Raw genomic sequence first — 19408 nt, forward strand, 5'->3', positions numbered from 1 at the left:
TATTCTTTATGGGGTTTTTATAAAAATCATTCAGAAAAATTTATGGTATCTTGTCTTGCAAACAAGAAACACCCAAAAGGTGATGGCTATTATTTATTACCGTTTCCAGTTTCAGCATGGCCAAATGTAGGCAACTCTGATTAACATTATTAAGAAAATTTTGTGTAAAATGTTCCATATTTGGTACATGGATGCACAGTATACCATTCTTCCTTAATTTATTAGTGAAGTAGGAATAAAATGTTGAAATATTAACCATTCAGACTTTTCTATATGAGTGTCAGTTTACAAATGCTAATCTAAACACTTTTATGTTTCACTTTTAAATTTTTACTTAGCTTAAAGTGTTCTTAATAACTAATGATAATGACTCTATACAGAGTTTCATGGTATGTTCTAATTGGAATGTGAGAAAATATAGTTAAAAGTCAGCTCTTTATAACTAGGACACTTTGTTATTCATTATTAAACTCTCCTGCCAATTTTGTTGATAACTTCACTGTCAATTTAAAGTATGTTTTTAATTGATACAGATTCAGCGTTTGCTGGAAGCACAGTCTCTGAAGCCTGGTTCCCCTAAGACAACTATTGTTGAAGACACTGTGCAAGCTACAAAGCAAATGGAGCTGGTTTCCATGGAAGCACAGTCTTCCCCTGGCTCGCACATGAAAAAAAGTGTAAGCATTGCTGTGAGCACAGGTAATTTCATTTTTTTTTTAATTGTAAGAAATTTTTAAGAAATGCTTTTTTATATCTGGCTTTTGGATTTTTATACTAAAATTGGTGCACAGTACAATAGAATAAAATCAAGGTGATGAAAATATAACTTCAGTCTGTTATTTTACTCTTTTTTTAGAAATATATATACATATATTTTAGTTGTAGGTGGACACAGTACCTTTATTTTAATGTGGTGCCTCATGGGTGCCAGGGGAGTGTTCTACCACTGAGCCACAGCCCCAGGCCCTGTTATTTTACTCTTTATGAAAGAAAAATGCACCGAAGAACACATAAGAAACTACATAACATGATACATTGTTTGGTTTTACTACTTTTCTAGGTTGGACCTAATTCTTTTTGTTTGCTTTGGTTTGTTTGTTTTAAGATCCTAGGGATTGAACCCAGGGCCCTCATGCATGCTAAGGCTTGGCTACATCCCCAGCCTTTAAAAAAAAAAAAAAAAAACTCTGGAGTGCTCTACCACTGAATTATATCCCCAGTCCTTTTTTATTTTGAGACAGGGTCTCAATAAGTAGCTCAGGCTATCCTCGAACTTGGCGATTCTCTTGTCTCAGTCTCCCAAATAGCTAAAGTTAGACGCAGTTCTAATAAGACAAATCATCAGTGCTTTGAGGGATCAGGGTAAGATTTTATCTACGCATTGTTATTGAGTGTGGGCATTAGAAGTTATGCAAGATTTCAGTAAGTAGAGTTGAGAAATGGCAGAACAAATTGGGTAAGAAAAATAGTATGAACTCTATGAGAAAACATGGGGCTCTGAATTGTATTTCTGGTGATTAAGAATGAGCAGGAGGGACTAGGGATGTGGCTCAAGTGGTAGCGTGCTCGTCTAGCACGCGTGAGGCACCGGGTTCGATTCTCGGCACCACATAAAAATAAATATATTGTGTCCACCTAAAACTAAAAAATAAATATTTTTTTTAAAAAAAGAATGAGCGGGAAATGTCTTATAGGATGTTGATAAGATTAGGTAACTAACTGGATGTAGCAGTTGAGGAAGAATGAGGACTAATAAATTACTCCAACTAAACCAATGTAGTATCCTAAATTGCATTCTAGAACAGAAAAAGGATACTGGTGGAAAATTGGTGAAATCCAATTAAAGCCTGGAGTTTAGGTAATAGAAATGTACCAATGTTGGTTTTCTTGATTTTGACAAACGTATATTGGTAATTTAAGATGTTATTGGGGAAATTGGGTAAGGGGCATATGGGAGCTCTATTTTTTACTACAAATTCAGAATTAATTCTAAAGTAAAGTTTAATGAAAATAAAAGTTACTCTAAGATTTTAAGTTTGGGATATGGGGGGGATGGTAACATCAAGTATAAGGAGTGAAGTTAGAGAAGGCAGAGGAAAGATCATGAAATAAGCCTAAATAGATGCAAGCTTGAGCTTGCATGCAAGTGGTTTGATAACAGACTTGCATAAATGAAAGATGAAGATTTGAAGCTGGAGAATAAAAATTTAAGAAAGAATAAAGAAGGAAGACAAATTTCTATATTTTTCTGAACCTATTTATTATGTAGAAGGGAGAAAAGAGGGAGGGAAGCAAGAGCCACATGCATATTTTTAAGTCAAATTCAAAGAAGGGGAATTTTCTGCAAGGATATGAGAATGTTTCATGGAAGACAATACCAAGGATTGAGCTGAACTTAAGGAAAAGAGAAACCACTGGACACTAAAATTACCATTAAGACTGTCCTAAAGGTTGTTTAACTCAATTCCCTCTGCAGTCTGGCTTCCATTGTAAAAATGGTTGACTTGGAGCTTTTTAAATATTTTTTTTAGATGTTGATGGACCTTTATTTTATTCACTTATTTATATGGGTGCTGAGGATCGAACCCAGTGCCTCACACTTGGTGGGCAAGTAGCTCTACCACTGAGCCACAATTCCAGCCCCTCGGAGCTTTTGTTACAGAAGCTAAGTTTGTATTATACAGTTCTAGCCATATGTGCAAATCATGTAACTATCCCTCAGTTGCAGTTTGAAATTGAAGAAAACCTTAGTGGACTAGTTTGCTTTAGGTTTTAATCCATGGACCAGTGGTAAGGGGGTTGAAAGACACAATAGGAATTTAGCTGCTGGAGTCCCCCCTTTGTGGATTGCAAATTCAAGAGTTCCCAGGGAAAGTGTGTATGTAGGTGGGGTAGAAAAGGAGCTTGTGGGGGGCGGGGCTGGGGTTGTGGCTCAGCGATAGAGCGCTTGCCTAGCGTTTGTGAGGCCCTGGGTTAGATTCTTAGCACCACATAAAAATAAATAAATAAAACAAAGGTATTGTGTCCAACTACAACTAAAAAATAAATATCTTAATACTCCATGGTGTATAAATGCCACAATTTTTTTATCCATTCATCTATTGAAGGGCATCTGGGTTGGTTCCACAGTCTAGCTATTGTGAATTGTGCTGCTATGAACATCTATGTGGCAGTATCCCTGTAGTATGTTCTTTTAAGGTCTTCAGGGAATAGTCCGAGAAGGGCAATAGCAGGGTCAAATGGTGGTTCCATTCCCAGCTTTCCCAGGAATCTCCATACTGCTTTCCAAATTGGCCGCACCAATTTGCAGTCCCACCAACAATGTATAAGAGTACCCTTTTCCCCACATCCTCGCCAGCACTTGTTGTTGTTTGACTTCCTAATGGCTGCCAATCTTACTGGAGTGAGATGATATCTTAAGGTGGTTTTGATTTGCATTTCTCTGACTGCTAGAGATGGTGAGCATTTTTTCATGTACTTGTTGATTGATTGTATGTCCTCCTCTGAGAAGTGTCTGTTCAGGTCCTTGGCCCATTTGTTGATTGGGTTATTTGTTATCTTATTGTCTAATTTTTTGAATTCTTCGTATACTCTGGATATTAGGGCTCTATCTGAAGTGTAGGGAGTAAAAATTTGTTCCCATGATGTAGGCTCCCTATTTACCTCTCTTATTGTTTCTCTTGCTGATAAAATCATGGAATTTGCAGGGAAATGGATGGCACTAGAGCAGATTATGCTTAGTGAAGCTAGCCAATCCCTAAAAAACAAATGCCAAATGTCTTCTTTGATATGAGAGCAACTAAGAACAGAGCAGGGAGGAAGAGCAGGAAGAAAATATTAACATTAAACAGAGACATGAGGTGGGAGGGAAAGGGAGAGAAAAGGGAAATTGCATGAAAATGGAGGGAGACCCTCATTGTTATACAAAATTACATTTAAGAGGTTGTGAGGGGAATGGGAAAATAAACAAGGAGAGAAATGAATTACAGTAGATGGGATAGAGAGAGAAGATGGGAGGGGAGGGGAGGGGGGATAGTAGAGGATAGGAAAGGTAGCAGAATACAACAGTTACTGATAGGGCATTATATGCCTATCATTTTTACATTATATGTAAAAATGTGGATGTGTAACCGATATGATTCTGCAATCTGTATTTGGGGTAAAAATGGGAGTTCATAACCCACTTGAATCTAATGTATGAAATATGATATGTCAAGAGCTTTGTAATGTTTTGAACAACCAATAAAAAAATAAATAAATCCAGGGACACTTTTCCACTAAGCTACATCACCCCAGCATTTTAATTTATTTTATGACAGGGTTTCACTAAGATACCCAGGCATACCTTGAACTTGCTATCCTTCTACCTGCTGAGTAGCTGGGATTACAGCTGTGTAATTACAGCTAGAACTTACTCTTTCAATAAGGATGTAATAGCAAGAACATACAACTGAAATATGAAATATTCAAGAAGTTCATCAAAAGAGAAATAAATAAAACAATGTCTAAAATAAATAAATAAATAAATATCTTAAAAAAGAAAGAAAAGGAGCTTGTGGGTATTATGAACCAATAAATGTACCAAAGTGCAGTCTTCTGCGTTCTCTTGTAAAATTCTGTGTTTACGATATTCCAGTTGCTTAACATCTGTATCTATCACTAGACTGTAAGCTTTTGAGATCTGGACCACTGAAACAATGTCTATTGAGTAAATAAATTGACAATTGAATGAAGTTATTCACATTTTCAAAGTGATTATGAAATTGTGACGTTTTCAGACATAATATATGAATTCAAATATATTAAATCATCATAGATTCATATTTAGTTATTATTTATCTACATAAAATGAATTATTAATAGTTTTTAACCAAATGACTTTTCAAAGCACATTTATTCTGCATGTACTTAATTCCCTAAAGGTATATATTGATATATAGTCAGAGTAAGCAGGACCTTTTTATCTTTTTCAAAATTGTCTTTAAAAAAATAATGAATTCTAAGTTACCTCTTGCTTTTTTATTCATTTATTTTATTTTTATTTATTTTTATGTGGTGCCGAAGATCAACCCTGGGCCTCACACATGCAAGGCAAGTGCTCTACCACTGAGCTACAGCCTCAGCACTTATTCATTTATTTTCATAACACCTAAGTAGAAACCATTTCAACTTGGATTTAAACTTTTTGGTTTTAATCATATTTTTTAAATCATTATTTTATAGCAGTGTTTCCCAAATTGTAGAATGCAGATCACTGATGATACAAAAGAAGATTTGGGGTGATGAATATTTTACATTTTGCAATGTATTTATTCTTTTTTTTTTTTAAGTTTTAAAGTTTATTTATTTTTATTTGTTCTTTTTAATTATATACAACAGTAGAATGTATTTTTATATATAATACATACATGGAGTATAACTTCCCATTCTTGGGATTGTACATGATGTGGAGTTAACACAGATCATGTATTCATATATGAACATAGGCAAGTTATATCCAATTCATTCTACTGTCTCCCCCATTCCCATCCCCGCTTCTTTCCCCATTCCTCTCTGTCCAGTTTGGTGAACCTTTATACACACACTCCCCCACCCTTATTGTGAGCCAGCATCCGCACATTAGAGAGAACATTTTGTTTTGGGGGGGAATGGCTTATTTCACTTAGTGTGATAGCCTCCAGTTCCATCCAGTAAATGTATTTATTGTTATGAGTATTAGAAGAGCAATAACTAGCACAGCAAATGTACAACTTCACAGAAACGATGACACTAGGCAAAGGTAAAGTGGGTTAGCCAGTCATGGTAATGCATGCTTGTAATCCCAGCGACTTGAGAGGCTGAGACAGGAGGATCGAGGCCAGACTGGGCAACCTACTAAGACTCTATCTCAAAATAAAAAGGGCTGGAAATGTAGCTTAGCAGTAGATTAGGGTTTAAATAGGGTTTAATTCCCAGTAATAAAAAATAAAAATAAAAAAATAGTTAATTTAACAAAAAGTATGAGCAAATACGCAAAAAGCCCTGAAAATATATGCAGATGGTCCATAAATATTGGGGAGCATTTGATTTTTAAATACTTGCCCGTATTACATATGTCTGATGCCTCTCTAATATAGTTTCTTAAATATTCTATTTAAGGATGAAGCCCAGAGATTCTAGGGTTTTGTATTTTATGTATTTTCTCCTGCTATTTAGAGCAGCAGTTTTCAACACACAAAGAACCTTAATATGTAAAACAGAGTCATTCCTCTAAAAGAGGCAGGACCCAGGATGTCCCCTTTCCCTTTGTCCCAGTTTTCTTCTTTCTACCTTTCTTTCACCTACCTTTTTGTGGCATTTCTGAGGAAATATAATCTGAAAACAGTTGTACATAATTGTGTTAAAATAATATAGCTAATCATAACAAGCTTTTATTTTCATTATTTTTGTAATTGAATATTTATTTCAGTGTCTGTTAAATCACTTTACCTCCAGGTGCCAGCCTATTTTGGAATGCACCAGACGATGATCAAGATTCTCAACTGAAGCAAGATGACACCAAGATTTCTAGTGAGGACATGAATTTTTCTGTCGATATTAATAATGAAGTCACAAGTCCTCCAGGTAGTGCATCTTCATTAAGAGAAGTTGATATTCCCAGTTTTGAAGAAAGCAACATTGCTGTGGAAGAATTTAATCAGCCAGTTAATGAATCCAAGTAAGGTTTCCTTTATTCGTGTTTCATCCTATTTTTGTCTTTTTCTTTTTTCTTTTGTTTTCACATTTTATCTTTAAATTGACAATTTTATGGGATACATTTAGATGTTTACAGTGTAGAATGAGCAAATCAGGCTGTTCAACATATCTATCGTGTCACATAGTTATCATTTTTTTGGTATGATGCAAACATTTAAAATACACTCTTAGCAATTTTGAAATATATCATGCATTGTTATTTACTATTATCACCATTCTGTGCAATTTTTTTTTTTTGTACCGGGGATTGAACTCAGGGACACTCAGCCACTGAGCCACATCCCCAGCCCTATTTTGTATTTTATTTAGAGACAGGGTCTCACTGAGTTGCTTAGTGCCTTGCTGTTGCTGAGGCTGGCTTTGAACTAGCAATCCTTCTGCCTCAGTCTCCAGAGCCACTGGGATTACAGGCGTGTGCCACTGCGCCTGGCTCTGTGCAATTCTTATTCAATCTTTTTTTCAAAAAAAAAAGGGGGGAGGGTGCTGGGGATGTGACTCAGGGTTAAGTGCTACTGGGTTTAATCCCTAGTACCCGCACCCCCCACCAAAAAAAAAAAATTTTTTTTGTTACTCTAACATAAAACTATTTATTTTCTACATGGTATTTTCATTGATATATTTCCATAATATGGTGTCTGCATAAGTGACGTTTTTGAGCTTTCTTGAACCATTCCCAGATGTCAGTCACTGGATGTATTAACAGCCTGAATAACTCAGAACAACTGAAGAAAACTTCAAATTACATACACTCAGTCCTCACCTTTAAGATTCTTATAATACTAGGTTCTAGATGGAGATGGGGCTCAGAATTATAAAAATTTTTATGATTCCCTATTAAAATTACACAAAAAAGAATATTTTTGAAAGATAACAACCTGAATACTTATCTGAGATTTGCTTCAGAATAATCTAATGGAAGATGATATGGCTAAGAAATGAAGACAAATGAAATAAATTTGTCTTATAATTGATAAGTTTTGAAACAGATGGTATGTGCTAATTTATTAGATAATCTCTTGTTTGAAACTTTTCATTGTGAAATTTTCTATTAAAAAATTCCAAAGTAGGGGCTGGGGGTATGGCTTAAGTGGTAGCACGCTTGCCTAGCATGCATGAGGCACTGGGTTCGATTTTCAGCACCATATAAAAATAAAATATATTGTGTCCACCTAAAAATAAAAAAATTAAAAAAAAAATCCAAAGTAATTCAGATCCTCAGCACATTTGGTAATAAATTCAGCAAATTTTCTTTGGACTTGTGGTATGTGCTCCCACAGAACTTGGCACTAGAGATCAAGCAGTAGGTTAGACAAAGCTCCTAATTTTATGAAATATATCCTCATAAGCAACAAAATAATATAATTTCATATGGTGACAGCTACTGTGAAGAAAATGAACCAGAGTGATCAAGTACGGTGTAACTGGAATGGTAGCATGAGAATAGGGTGGGAAAGGAAGCCTCTTTGAGAGGTGACATTTGAGCAGTGACTTGAATAATGAGAAGGAACCAGTCATGACAGGATCTTTGGGAAGAGGGTTGTGGTTAGAAGAAATACCAAGTGTTGAGACCCTGAGTTGTGCATGAGCTTGACAGATCTAGAAATAAGCAGGAAAGGCAGTATGACTGGATACAGTGACTGATAACGAAGAGTGTAAAAAATGAAGGCAGAGATCAAGGCAGGAGCCAAAGAATATAGGGGTTTGTAGGATGTAGAAAGGAGTTTTGGAGTTATTCCCTATTCATTAAAGCCAGGGGAGGATTTCAGACAGTGGTGTGATATGATCTGATTTTCTTGTTCTTTTTTTTTATTTTTTGATGGACCTTTATTTTATATATTTATATGTGGTGCTGAGAATCAAACCCAGTGCCTCACACATGCTATACAAGCACTCTACCGCTGAGCTACAACCCAGCCCCTGATTTTCTTTCTTTTTAATATTTTTTTTAGTTGTAGGTGGACATAATACCTTTATTTTATTTATTTGTATGTGGTGCTGGGGATCGAACCCAATGCCTCATATATTCTAGGCAAGTGATCCACCGCTGAGCCACACACAACTCCAGTCCCCTGATTTTCATATTTTTGAAGACCCTTTTTGTTGTTTTTTGAACAAATGAAAGAGATTTAAGAGAGGAAATTGGGAGACTGGTTAGTGGACTTAATAAGCAAATAAGATGAGGGTGGCTTGGACCTGTGGAAATCATGGAAAATATCAAATGTAGGATAAGATTTGAAGGTAAAAGAATAATGTAGATATAAAATACCTCAGGTAAAAGAGGTGAACTTGCTGGTAAGGTGGCATAGGGCAGATAGAAAGTGGATGACCTATTTTTATCCTAAATCTTGTGATAACATTTGACATTTTAAATTGTTCTAATTACAGTGATGGTTAAAACAATAAATATGCCCCTCCAGAAAACAACAGAGAACCACAGATCTCCTCATTTTAGTACACAGTGTTTTATTCTTATAAATCAATTAAGTACTCATTGATGTACCACAGTATATTGAAAAGATCTTTTGTGTATATCACCATGGCCAGATTGAGTTCCTACAGGGTCATGATCATATTAATTTCTGTAATTTTTTCTGTAGATCCACATTTTATTTGGAATATTTACAGAAACTGAGGTGGGTAAGGAATGAACTATGGTTATCTCTGTTTATTCTCCTTGACTTAGTTCTGTAAACTGAAGAATATTTTCAAGGATTATGGGAGTTTTCAAGTTAGAACTTTAAATATCTCTAATCCTTTGGTGGTTTTTAACTTTAGAAACAGATCCGAGTTAACTGATAGAAAGAACTTAATTGCTTTTTCAGAGAAATTAATCACCTTCATTGATTCTAACATATAACTAGATGTAAATCTAGTCTTTTGTTCAGGAAATGCATTGAGTTGGATTAAATGCTATCTCCATTGTTGTCTATGGAGGTTCTGGTGCTTCTCTGGACTCCTCCCAAACATCTGGTCTAACCTGTGCTGTAGTTCCCGTTGCTGAGTATTCATACATGTCACTCAGCTACCTGGGCTCTCAGTCTCCCTTGGATGCCTTACTGGATCAGTCTTTTTGATGTTGAAACAGTCTGTTAAAGATAAGTTTATTTGCCTTGCAGCTTAATTGGTTATTGATTGCTTTTTCCCCATGGAGAATAATGGTATGTGGTATTATAAAGACTTTATTTTAATATGATTATTTTTTCAGGAGCCACCCTTTGGGTATACCTAATATTCTTTGGCATATTAGAGTCATCTTTTAAGGTTTTGTTTTAATCTTAAATCTTTTGAGAGATCTTTGTAATGTTTTGGTTCTTTTTTAGCTTTTGTTTTTTTCTTGCTAGGTTAGACATCAGGACATATATTTTCAAGTCCTTGAACATACAGTGTAACAGTGAATTAGAGCATGGTCTCTGGTGTTAGACTACCAGATTTGAATCACAACAGTATGATTTTGGACAGGTCTTTTGATCTCTTGGGACTCTGTTTTCTCATTTATGAAGTGGGAATAATAATAGTACCTATTTCATAAGATTGTTATGGGAATTGAATGAGTTCATATATGTAAAATAATTTGAACAGAGCCTTAGCATCTAATTATTGTTAAGTTCTGGTGTTTTCATTAAAGTGAAATTGGTCAACATGGTTGAAAATAAAGGCTCAATCTGATGTTTGGGGCACAGGGAGAAGGCAGTAGTAGTTGAACTAATAATTATGGATCACCCACTGGTGTACATCTGGTACTGTGTTAGTTTCTCTGCATCTCCATTAATTTTATCACAGTTTTTCAACCCAGGAAAGGAACCGAGGTTCAGAAATTTGCCCAAGACATTATAAACACACAGATAGTTATAATATAAATAGACACAAATGCAACTTAAAACATAAAAAGAAGGTGCTAATGGGAGTTAAAAGAAGCAAGAGAACATATCCAATTAGGGTGCTTCAATTTCTTTGTCTGTTAAATGGAGATGATATATAATATCTATCTCATAGACTTTTTTGGTAAGGTTTACATAAGATGATGCACTTGAGGGCTGGGGTTGTGGCTCAGTGGAAGAGCACTTGCCTTGCACATGTGAGGCCCTGGGTTTGATCTTCAGCACCACATAAAAATAAATAAATAAAAATAAAGATAATGTGTCCATCTACAACTTAAAAAAAATGTTAAAAAGAAAAAAAAGATGATGCACTTTAAACTATGCCTGGACTAATAATAATAATGCTTCTACTAGCTAACATTGCTTTCCTCCATTTTCTATAATCCCACAGATTACTGTTCTAATAAGAAATATACTACTTGGGACTGGGGTTGTGGCTCAGCAGTAGAGCACCTGCCTAGCACATGAGAGGCCCTGGGTTTGATCCTCAGCACCACATAAAAATAAATAAATTAAATGAAGATATTGTGTCCAGCTACAACTAAAAAATAAATATTAAAAAAATAAAAAATAGGGCTGGGTTTGTAGCTCAGTGGCAGAGCACTTGCCTGGTATGTGTGAGGCACTGAGTTTGATCCTCAGCACTACATATAAATAAATAAAAAATAAAGGGTACATCAACAAGTAAAAAATATTTTAAAATAATAATAATAATAATAAACAGAAATATACTACTACTTTCCCTAGTTACTTAAAATGTTTCATATTTTTTACTTTGAAAGTATAAATGCTTACTGTATAAAATTGGAAAAAAATACACAAAAGCATAAAGAATAGAAATACCGTCAACTATATGACTATCAATGGCAACTTATGAACTTTTCATTTGACAAGGATCTTGACAATTATTTTAAAACTCAAAGTGAGCAAATTATATATTTTAAATTTTTATTGCACCAGGTTTAGAAGAAATAAACAGATCAATATGGTTTATTTATATATACCACCAGCTGAAAATACAAACCAGATGCTGCTTGAGTCTTACCCTTTTCTTCCAAAGTTACTACATTTCAAATATACAGTTAAAGGTACCTTGATACTAAGATACTAACATTTACTTAAATGTCCTATCATGCAGCTCTTCTTCAGATGTGAGAAAAGAACCCGATGTGCCGATATTCTTTCCAAATGCCTTGCTGTCAGAGAGCATGGGCATGTGCTTACAGACTGGGCCAACAGAGGGTGCCAATACCAATACTGAAACGTCTGAGAAACCAAAAATTGAGCAAGTAATGCAACCTTTGTCTCATCAGCCATCAGATAACCAGAACATCTACCAGGATTTATTGGTAAGAACACGGGGAGCATTTCATCTTTTGTGAGATGATTTTTTAATACAAGGAATATTAGTTAAATTTTCCCTAGATTTAAACTAATAGGGAATTTGAAATAAAAATATTTTTTTACCTAATGAACAGTATATCATGTATTTCTTTTAGCTTTTTTAGAAATTGTGATAACTTAAATGTAAATATGCCAGTTATCAGATACTCAGCAAAAAAAAGCTTATTTTTTAAATGTAAGTGTAAGTATTGCTATTGTGCTAAATTCATGCTAAAGTTAGTAACAATAACAACAAAAAAACAAAGAGTTTGTAAAAAGCTTGAAAATTGAAAAGTTAGTGGAATATTTATGGTAAGACTTATTGACTTCAGGTAAGCAGATGTTTATTCAGTTTTTAGCTTAGTCTAAGAAAGGGGATTAAGAAAATGGATATATAAAGATGATTGCGAGAACATAGGAGAAATAATAATACAAGAACACAAGCAACCACTCTATGACAAGTTGAAAAGTGGTGTAAAGCAAAAGGAACACAGAATCAGCAGGGATAGCTTTAGTTGGAGTACCTCATTTTCTTAGAAAACTTAGAACATGAACTGGGACTTAAGATGACCCTGCCTATTACTTCGATCCAAAAATTTTGACCTAGGAACATTTGATTTCTCTATTTGTAATTGACAGCTAATTAAACATACTTCACTAGGACTCCATGTATTCATCAGTGAACACATATTTTTTATCTGCCTACTAGGTCCTAGATTGGTGTTAACCCTGTATGCTCAGAGAATGAAATATGCTTTAATGCCAGGAAAGCAGAGATAGTATCACAGGGCATTTTCATTTTTAGAAAGTGAAAAAAAAAAAAAAAAGTAATTCTAAAAATAACATAAAAGTCTAATTTACAACCCTAAACATATTACTATTTTGTAAATGAAAACATGGTTTAAAATTTGTTTATACAGAATTTATTATAGATCCTTAAAAGCACTTGGAATATTACTCAATTTATTTTTAAAATGTTGGTTTAAAAAATGAATATTTTGTTTTTTAAACAAAACAACTCTTCTCTTTCCTGTACGGACTGACAAATAATGAAGGTAGACTTCTTTTGTAAAAACCCCCTAATACTTGCAGATGTACTAGATATTTTATGGAATTTGATAAGATAATGTCAATTTGCCTTCCCCTGGCCTTCCTTATGGTGTTATTTAGGATCTTATCCTAAGATTTTTAATAGTAATTTTTAAATATGTAATTTTTCTTTTTATCAGGGTCAAGTGAACCATCTATTAAGTAACTCCTCCAAAGAAACTGAACAGTCATCTACTAAAGCAGTACTTATCAGCCATGAATGTACCAGAACCCAAAATGTTTACCATACAAAGAAAAAAAAACACAGTTCAGGACTGGTGGACAAAGATTGTGTTCTGAATGCAACTCTTAAGCAACTAAGAAGCCTGGGAGTAAAAATTGATTCTCCCACTAAAGTGAAGAAAAATTCACATAAAGTGGATCAGGCCAGGTAACTTTTTTAAATTTGTTCTAAAAGATGAATAAATTTTAGGTTTTTTGTAACAGTCTCATGGGAGAAGATATAAATTTGTACCTTAATTGATTCATCATTTGTTCAGGGCCAGCTTACCTAGAATGAATGAGATCATCTTTATATTTTAGGTTTTTTCATTTTTAGTAGGAGAGGTTACATACATAACATAACATCTGCTATATATATATATATGAGAGAGATATACTTTGGAGAAGAGAAATGAGATTTATTGACTGAGTCTAAACGTTCTTCTAGAGGTGGCAAGGTGATACACTAGCTAGTAGATGTATGGTTACATAGTTGTGTCATCTAAAAAGCAAAAACATTCCTTTTTCTAGGAGTGTGTCCAACTTAACATACCCTGTTCAGATCCCTTTTTATTGAAAATAACCTCAGAGTTGGGCATGGTATTATATGCCTGTAATCCTAGTGACTTGGGTGACCGAAGCAGGAGAATCACAAGTTTAAGACCAGTCTCAGCAAATTTAGTGAGGACTTAAGCAACTTTGCAAGATCCTATCTCAAAATAAAAATTTTTTTAAAAAGGGCTTGGGGATGTTGCTCAGCACATTCAGTCCCTGGTACCCTCAAAAATGAAATAAAATAATACCTGGAAAGTTTTATTGTTAAGGCTAATATGTTTTCTGTTAGTTATTTTTTGTTTTTAAAAATCTAATAAAATTTCCTGGATTAAAAAATAAACAATGTGGAAAAATATAAGGTAGAATACAAAAAACCCCTGCCCCCCCAAATTTCTCAATCTATCTCCTTTAGATTGCTTCTCTTAACCATTTCTCTTGTATTCTTCTAGAAATATTTTACATGTTAAAGTATATATATATATGTATGATAGGGTTTGTGATTTAATTTTTTAAAATTAACATTATTATATCTTGGATATAGTTCTTTCTCATGCATTTTAACAGCTGCATCATTTTCTATTGTACTCATTTACTATATCCAACCCCAGTCCTCTATTGATGGACTTTTTATCCAGATCTCTATTTGTTATTTTAGACAATGCTAAGTGAACATCATCTACAGGTAATCATATAGTATCTTTGGTTTGTTTTTTTGTTTTTTTGTTTTTTTTTTTTGGTTTTTTGGTTTTTTTGCAGTGCTAGAAATTGAACCCAGTGCCTTACCTAGGTAAGCACTATATCACTAAACTGCATCTCTAACCCCAGTGCAAGTATCTTTGTAAGATAAATTCCTAGGTAGGTAGGCAGGATCAAAGGGTTGTTGCTCAGGGTTATATGCATTTGAAGTTTTAGTAGATATTTTTAGGCAATATATTTTTTAACAGCAGCCATCCTATTTTTTAATGTTTTTTGTACTTGTACACAATAACTTTATTTATTTGTTTATTTGTTTATTTATTTATATGTGGTGCTGAGGATTGAACCCAGGGCCTTGCATGTGCAAGGCGAGCACCCTACCACTGAGCCATAACCCTAGCCCCAGCCATCCTATCATCCTATTTTAATGTCTTCAGTGTCTTGATTTTTTTTTTTTTTTTTGGTCTGGGGATTAAACTCAGGGGCACCTTACCACCACTAAACCATAGCCCTTTCCCTTTCCTTTCCCTTTTTATTTTGAGACAGGATCTCACTAAATTGCTTAAGGGGTTGTTGAGTTCCTGAGGCTGGACTTGAACTTGCAATCCTCTTGCCTCGGTATCCCAAGTCACTGAGATTACAGGCATGCACCACCACATGGGGCTTGATTTGTTTTTTAAATACCTCAAATGAAATGGAAAGTACAGCCTTTTTTGTATGTCAGTGTGAGGTAGTCAGATTGTTTTAATTAAGATTGTTCTCCTAATTTAAATAACAATGTGTATTATAAATTTACTATGAAAATAAAAATTTATGTTTACGATTAAACTTTTAGAAAGTGAAAAAGTGTTCTCTGAACTAATAACTCTGCAAAAAAATCAACTTTTTAGGAAACAGTTGGCTGTTTTATTATATATAGTTTTGTTTATTTTTCTTAACAGAAAACAGGCATTTCCATTTAGTATTACAAGCAATACCCATTTTTAATTCAATTATACATTGTGTAAGTTGAAAATTTCATAGATATGCTAGCTAATAGATGTATGATTACATAGTTATGTCATCTAAAAAGCAAAAACATTCCTTTTTCCAGGAGTGTGTCCAACTGACTTTTTTTTTTTTAAATGGGCCTCTCAATTTAATAGGATTTTTTTATACCTTTATTTATTTATTTTTATGTGGTGCTGAGGATTGAACCCAATGCCTCACATATGCTAAGTGAGCACTCTACCACTGAGCCACAACCCAGCCCCCATAGACAGGTTTTTAGTTTCTAAAATTCTAATTAGATTTGTAAATTTACTTGCTCAAGGAAATGGAAACAAATGTGAAAAAATTAAATTCTCACTGGGCATGGTGTAATATGCCTGTAATCTCTGCTACCTGGAAGGCTGAGGCAGGAAGATCACATGTTCAAGGCTTACAAAGGCAACTTAGCAAGATCCTGTGTCAAAATAAAATTTAAAAGATGGAGAGTGTAATTAAATGGTAGAGTGCTTCCCTGGTTCTGAGTTCAACCTCCAATACTGGAAAAAAGAAAATTCAATTTTCAGTTCAAAACAATAAATTAAATTAAGTGTTTCTATAAAGGAATCTGTTGGCAAACATTTTATAGTAACATTTAGCTATATCTTCATATGAAAAGTTTAAAAATGTATAGCATAAACTATTGTATAAAATATTGAAGAATTTTGAACATAGTTTGACATTTATTCCTGCTAAGTAATATAAGCTTATTTTGGAAATGGAAAATTTAGAAGAGTAGACCAAAAAAAAATTCTCATATTTTTACCAACCAAACTCAACTATTAAAATTTTGCTTGTATATCTCCTTTCAGTCTTTTTTCTTTAATAATTTTAACAACTCTTAATTGAGTGGTAGACTGTTTGTCTTGAATTTAGTTTTTTAATATACTCTCCTCCTATCACTCCCTACCACATTCTAACTTATCCACCATTGTTACTTGCAGGTATATTTAAAATTAGACCAATTTTTTTTTCTAAATATTTTAACATTTTGAATTAGAAGGTTGTATTTCTTTCATCAAATTATTTACATAAGTATTTATAGACATTACACTTAAATATAATATGTATATGTTTTCTGATTTAAAATGCAAAATGTTTATTATTTTGAGGAATTAGGCAAAGAAAGTAGACTTATATTCACATTTTCACTGTGACTTATATTCACAAAGACTTATATTCACAAAGCATTTTCATGAAAAAATAATGCCTAAATAAATTGGTAGCATCTCTTCCATTTTATAAAATAGCCTCTGAAACATTAAGTACCCAGAAGATTGAGGGAGAATTCCAAGCTAGTTATAAAGACCCACATTAGGGCTGGGATTTGTGGCTTAGCAGCAGAGTGCTTGCTTTGCACGTGCGAGACCCTGGGTTCAATACTCAGCACCACATAAAGATAAATAAAATAAAGATACTGTGTCCAACTACAACTAAAATATATATATATATACACACACATACACACACACACACACACACACTCTTTTAAAGAATAAAAAATAAAGACCAACATTATTGAGCACTATTCATTGTTTGGTGATGACACCACTGACTTGGGGGAGTATTAATGACTGGATGTAGCTTCTTTGAAATTTCAGGTGCTTATAAGAATGAAAGTACTTGATCATTATTTGGTTTTGCTGGGCTGTATGTTTAAGTAGTGGCTGGCACATGTTAAACAGCTGGATTTCTTTGTGGGATGACATGGAAAGTCATAGTATGTTCTTTGACCAGAACTTAATGTTTATCACAACAAACAGTGCATGAAAGACTCTATGATAGCAAAATGCAAACTGCTGAACACAGTGTAATGAATCCGTTGTTACAGAGCCCCAGAGAGTATGGCAGACATGAGTTTCATTCTCAACTTGCCACTTACTAACTTCAGCTTTGGGGGAAAAGATATGAAGGAAAGGGCAAATCAGTTAATACCAACAAAAGTTAGTTTTAGATTATATAATAAAAATTTATGGGGTTGGGACTGTGGCTCAGCAGTAGCACACGTGCCTGGCATGTGAAGCTCTGGATTTGATTCTCAGCACCACGTATAATTAATAAAATAAAGATCTATTAAAAACTAAGAAAAAAAAATTTTTTTTTAAAGTTTATGTATTGTATTTGTAAGGCTCTATCCAGAGACCAATTGATGATTTTATTTATTGCAAATGGAAATCTCTTCTACTATGAGCAATTTAATTTTCTGAGCCACTTACCAAAGCTTGTACTGTCAAATCATCAGATGTGTTTTGTGATTCATTTTACTTGTACATTTTACTTTACATTGAATATTAGCTGTTTAGGGTTAATGGTTGAAAATTAAATGACACAGCAATATTGAATAAATTTTACATTTGGAGCCTTGTATTTGTTCTTAAAACCATGACTGATGTACATATTTAAGAAAATCAGAGGTTGAGGATGTAGCTCAATGGTAGAGCAATTAATTGTCTGGTGTGCCCAAGGCCCTGGGTTTGATCTTTGGCACCAGAGTAAGTGAACATACAAATTAACAAATTTAGGAAAATCAATTTGTATTCCACTTTCAGTCTGTAAATCATGAATTTTACTTCTGGGTTATCGTATTTATCCCTTGAATGGGCAGATAGGTCATGGAAACTTAAATGTCTGAGTAGTCAGATAAAAAGCACTAGGCACTTAAAGCTGAAATCTTTTGTTACTTTCATATTCAGGAACACATTTAGATGAAACTCTATTACTCAAAATGATGACTTATTATTTTGTGTCTTTCAGTGTGTTGGCATGCATCAGCCCAGAAGCAGTGATCTCTGGATTAAACTATATGTCTTTTGCTAATGTTGGCATGAGTGGTTTAAGCCCCACTGGTGTGGATTTGAGCATGGAGGCAAATGCTATAGCGCTGAAATATTTAAATGAAAATCAGTTGTCACAATTGTCTCTCACTCGATCAAACCAAAATAACTGTGACTCATCTTTTAGCCTTCTACATATTAATACAGACAAAAACACAGTGGGACTTAGCTTAATTTCACCAAGCAACATGTCATTTGCAACCAAAAAATATTTGAAGAGATATGGACTCATACAAAGCAGTGATAATAGTGGAGATGAAGAGGATCCTTCCACCTCTGCAGATAGTATGAGTAACCATTCATTGAATCAAACCCCCACTTCCATACCTGCACAAGTTGGTCATCAGAAAGAACCTTTGAGGAATACCTATGAAACAACTAATTGCTATATCTGTGAATCCGTGGACACTAACACAGATGTACCAGTATTGAGAAATATCACAAATGAAGTGGTGCAGCCTAAAGTAACTCAGCAGTTGAAGGAAAACCCAGCTTTCTTATTAAAGAACCTCAGGCCTGGTCCTGCAGTGAACCTCCGGCCTGGAAAAGCCGAGTTTACTCAACATCCTGAGAAAGAAAATGAAAAGGATGTCCCAATTTTTCCTGAAAGTTTACAACCTTCTGAAACTTTAAAGCAAATGAATAGCATGAACTCAGTAGGTACATTTTTAGATGTAAAACGTCTCAGACAGTTGCCAAAATTATTTTAAACCTTTAACTCTTTCTTTTCTGATACAAGAACTGGTGTCTTCTGAAGGTACTTAGAGAAACCAGAGCCTTTGGGTAGTTTTGGATTCCTAATCACTGTAGGAGTCAATCTCTTTCTTGGTAACAGCTGATTACAAAGAGCTGAACAAATGACTTGATTGTCTGTGAGATAACTGGCTAATGAGGAGGCCAGATTTTTATTCAGCATCACTGAAACCTTTCAAAAAAGAAAAAACTCCTAACAATTATTTCAACAAATTTAGATAAATAGATGCTCTTCAA

The 19408-nt window shown here is 34.1% G+C and overlaps 1 protein-coding gene across 5 annotated transcripts in view; it reads left to right on the forward strand.

Annotated features, from left to right (window-relative positions):
- Stil (STIL centriolar assembly protein) overlaps positions 1–19128 on the forward strand; it is a 51949-nt gene extending 32821 nt beyond the window's left edge. For 3 of the 5 annotated variants that reach the window (XM_076862792.2, XM_076862794.2, XM_076862796.2), the window contains 5 exons: positions 534–699; positions 6475–6697; positions 11752–11962; positions 13226–13476; positions 18339–19128. In XM_076862792.2, the coding sequence (XP_076718907.2) occupies positions 534–699; positions 6475–6697; positions 11752–11962; positions 13226–13476; positions 18339–19128 (1641 nt within the window). Of the gene's footprint in view, positions 1–533; positions 700–6474; positions 6698–9013; positions 9028–11751; positions 11963–13225; positions 13477–18338 lie in introns of all 5 variants that reach the window. The other 2 variants (XM_076862793.2, XM_076862795.2) reach the window with 1 other exon arrangement.
- The last annotated feature ends 280 nt before the right edge of the window (positions 19129–19408 follow it).

This window comes from Callospermophilus lateralis, chromosome 7, assembly GCF_048772815.1.
Source record: "Callospermophilus lateralis isolate mCalLat2 chromosome 7, mCalLat2.hap1, whole genome shotgun sequence".
NCBI classification, from domain to species: Eukaryota; Metazoa; Chordata; class Mammalia; order Rodentia; family Sciuridae; genus Callospermophilus; species Callospermophilus lateralis.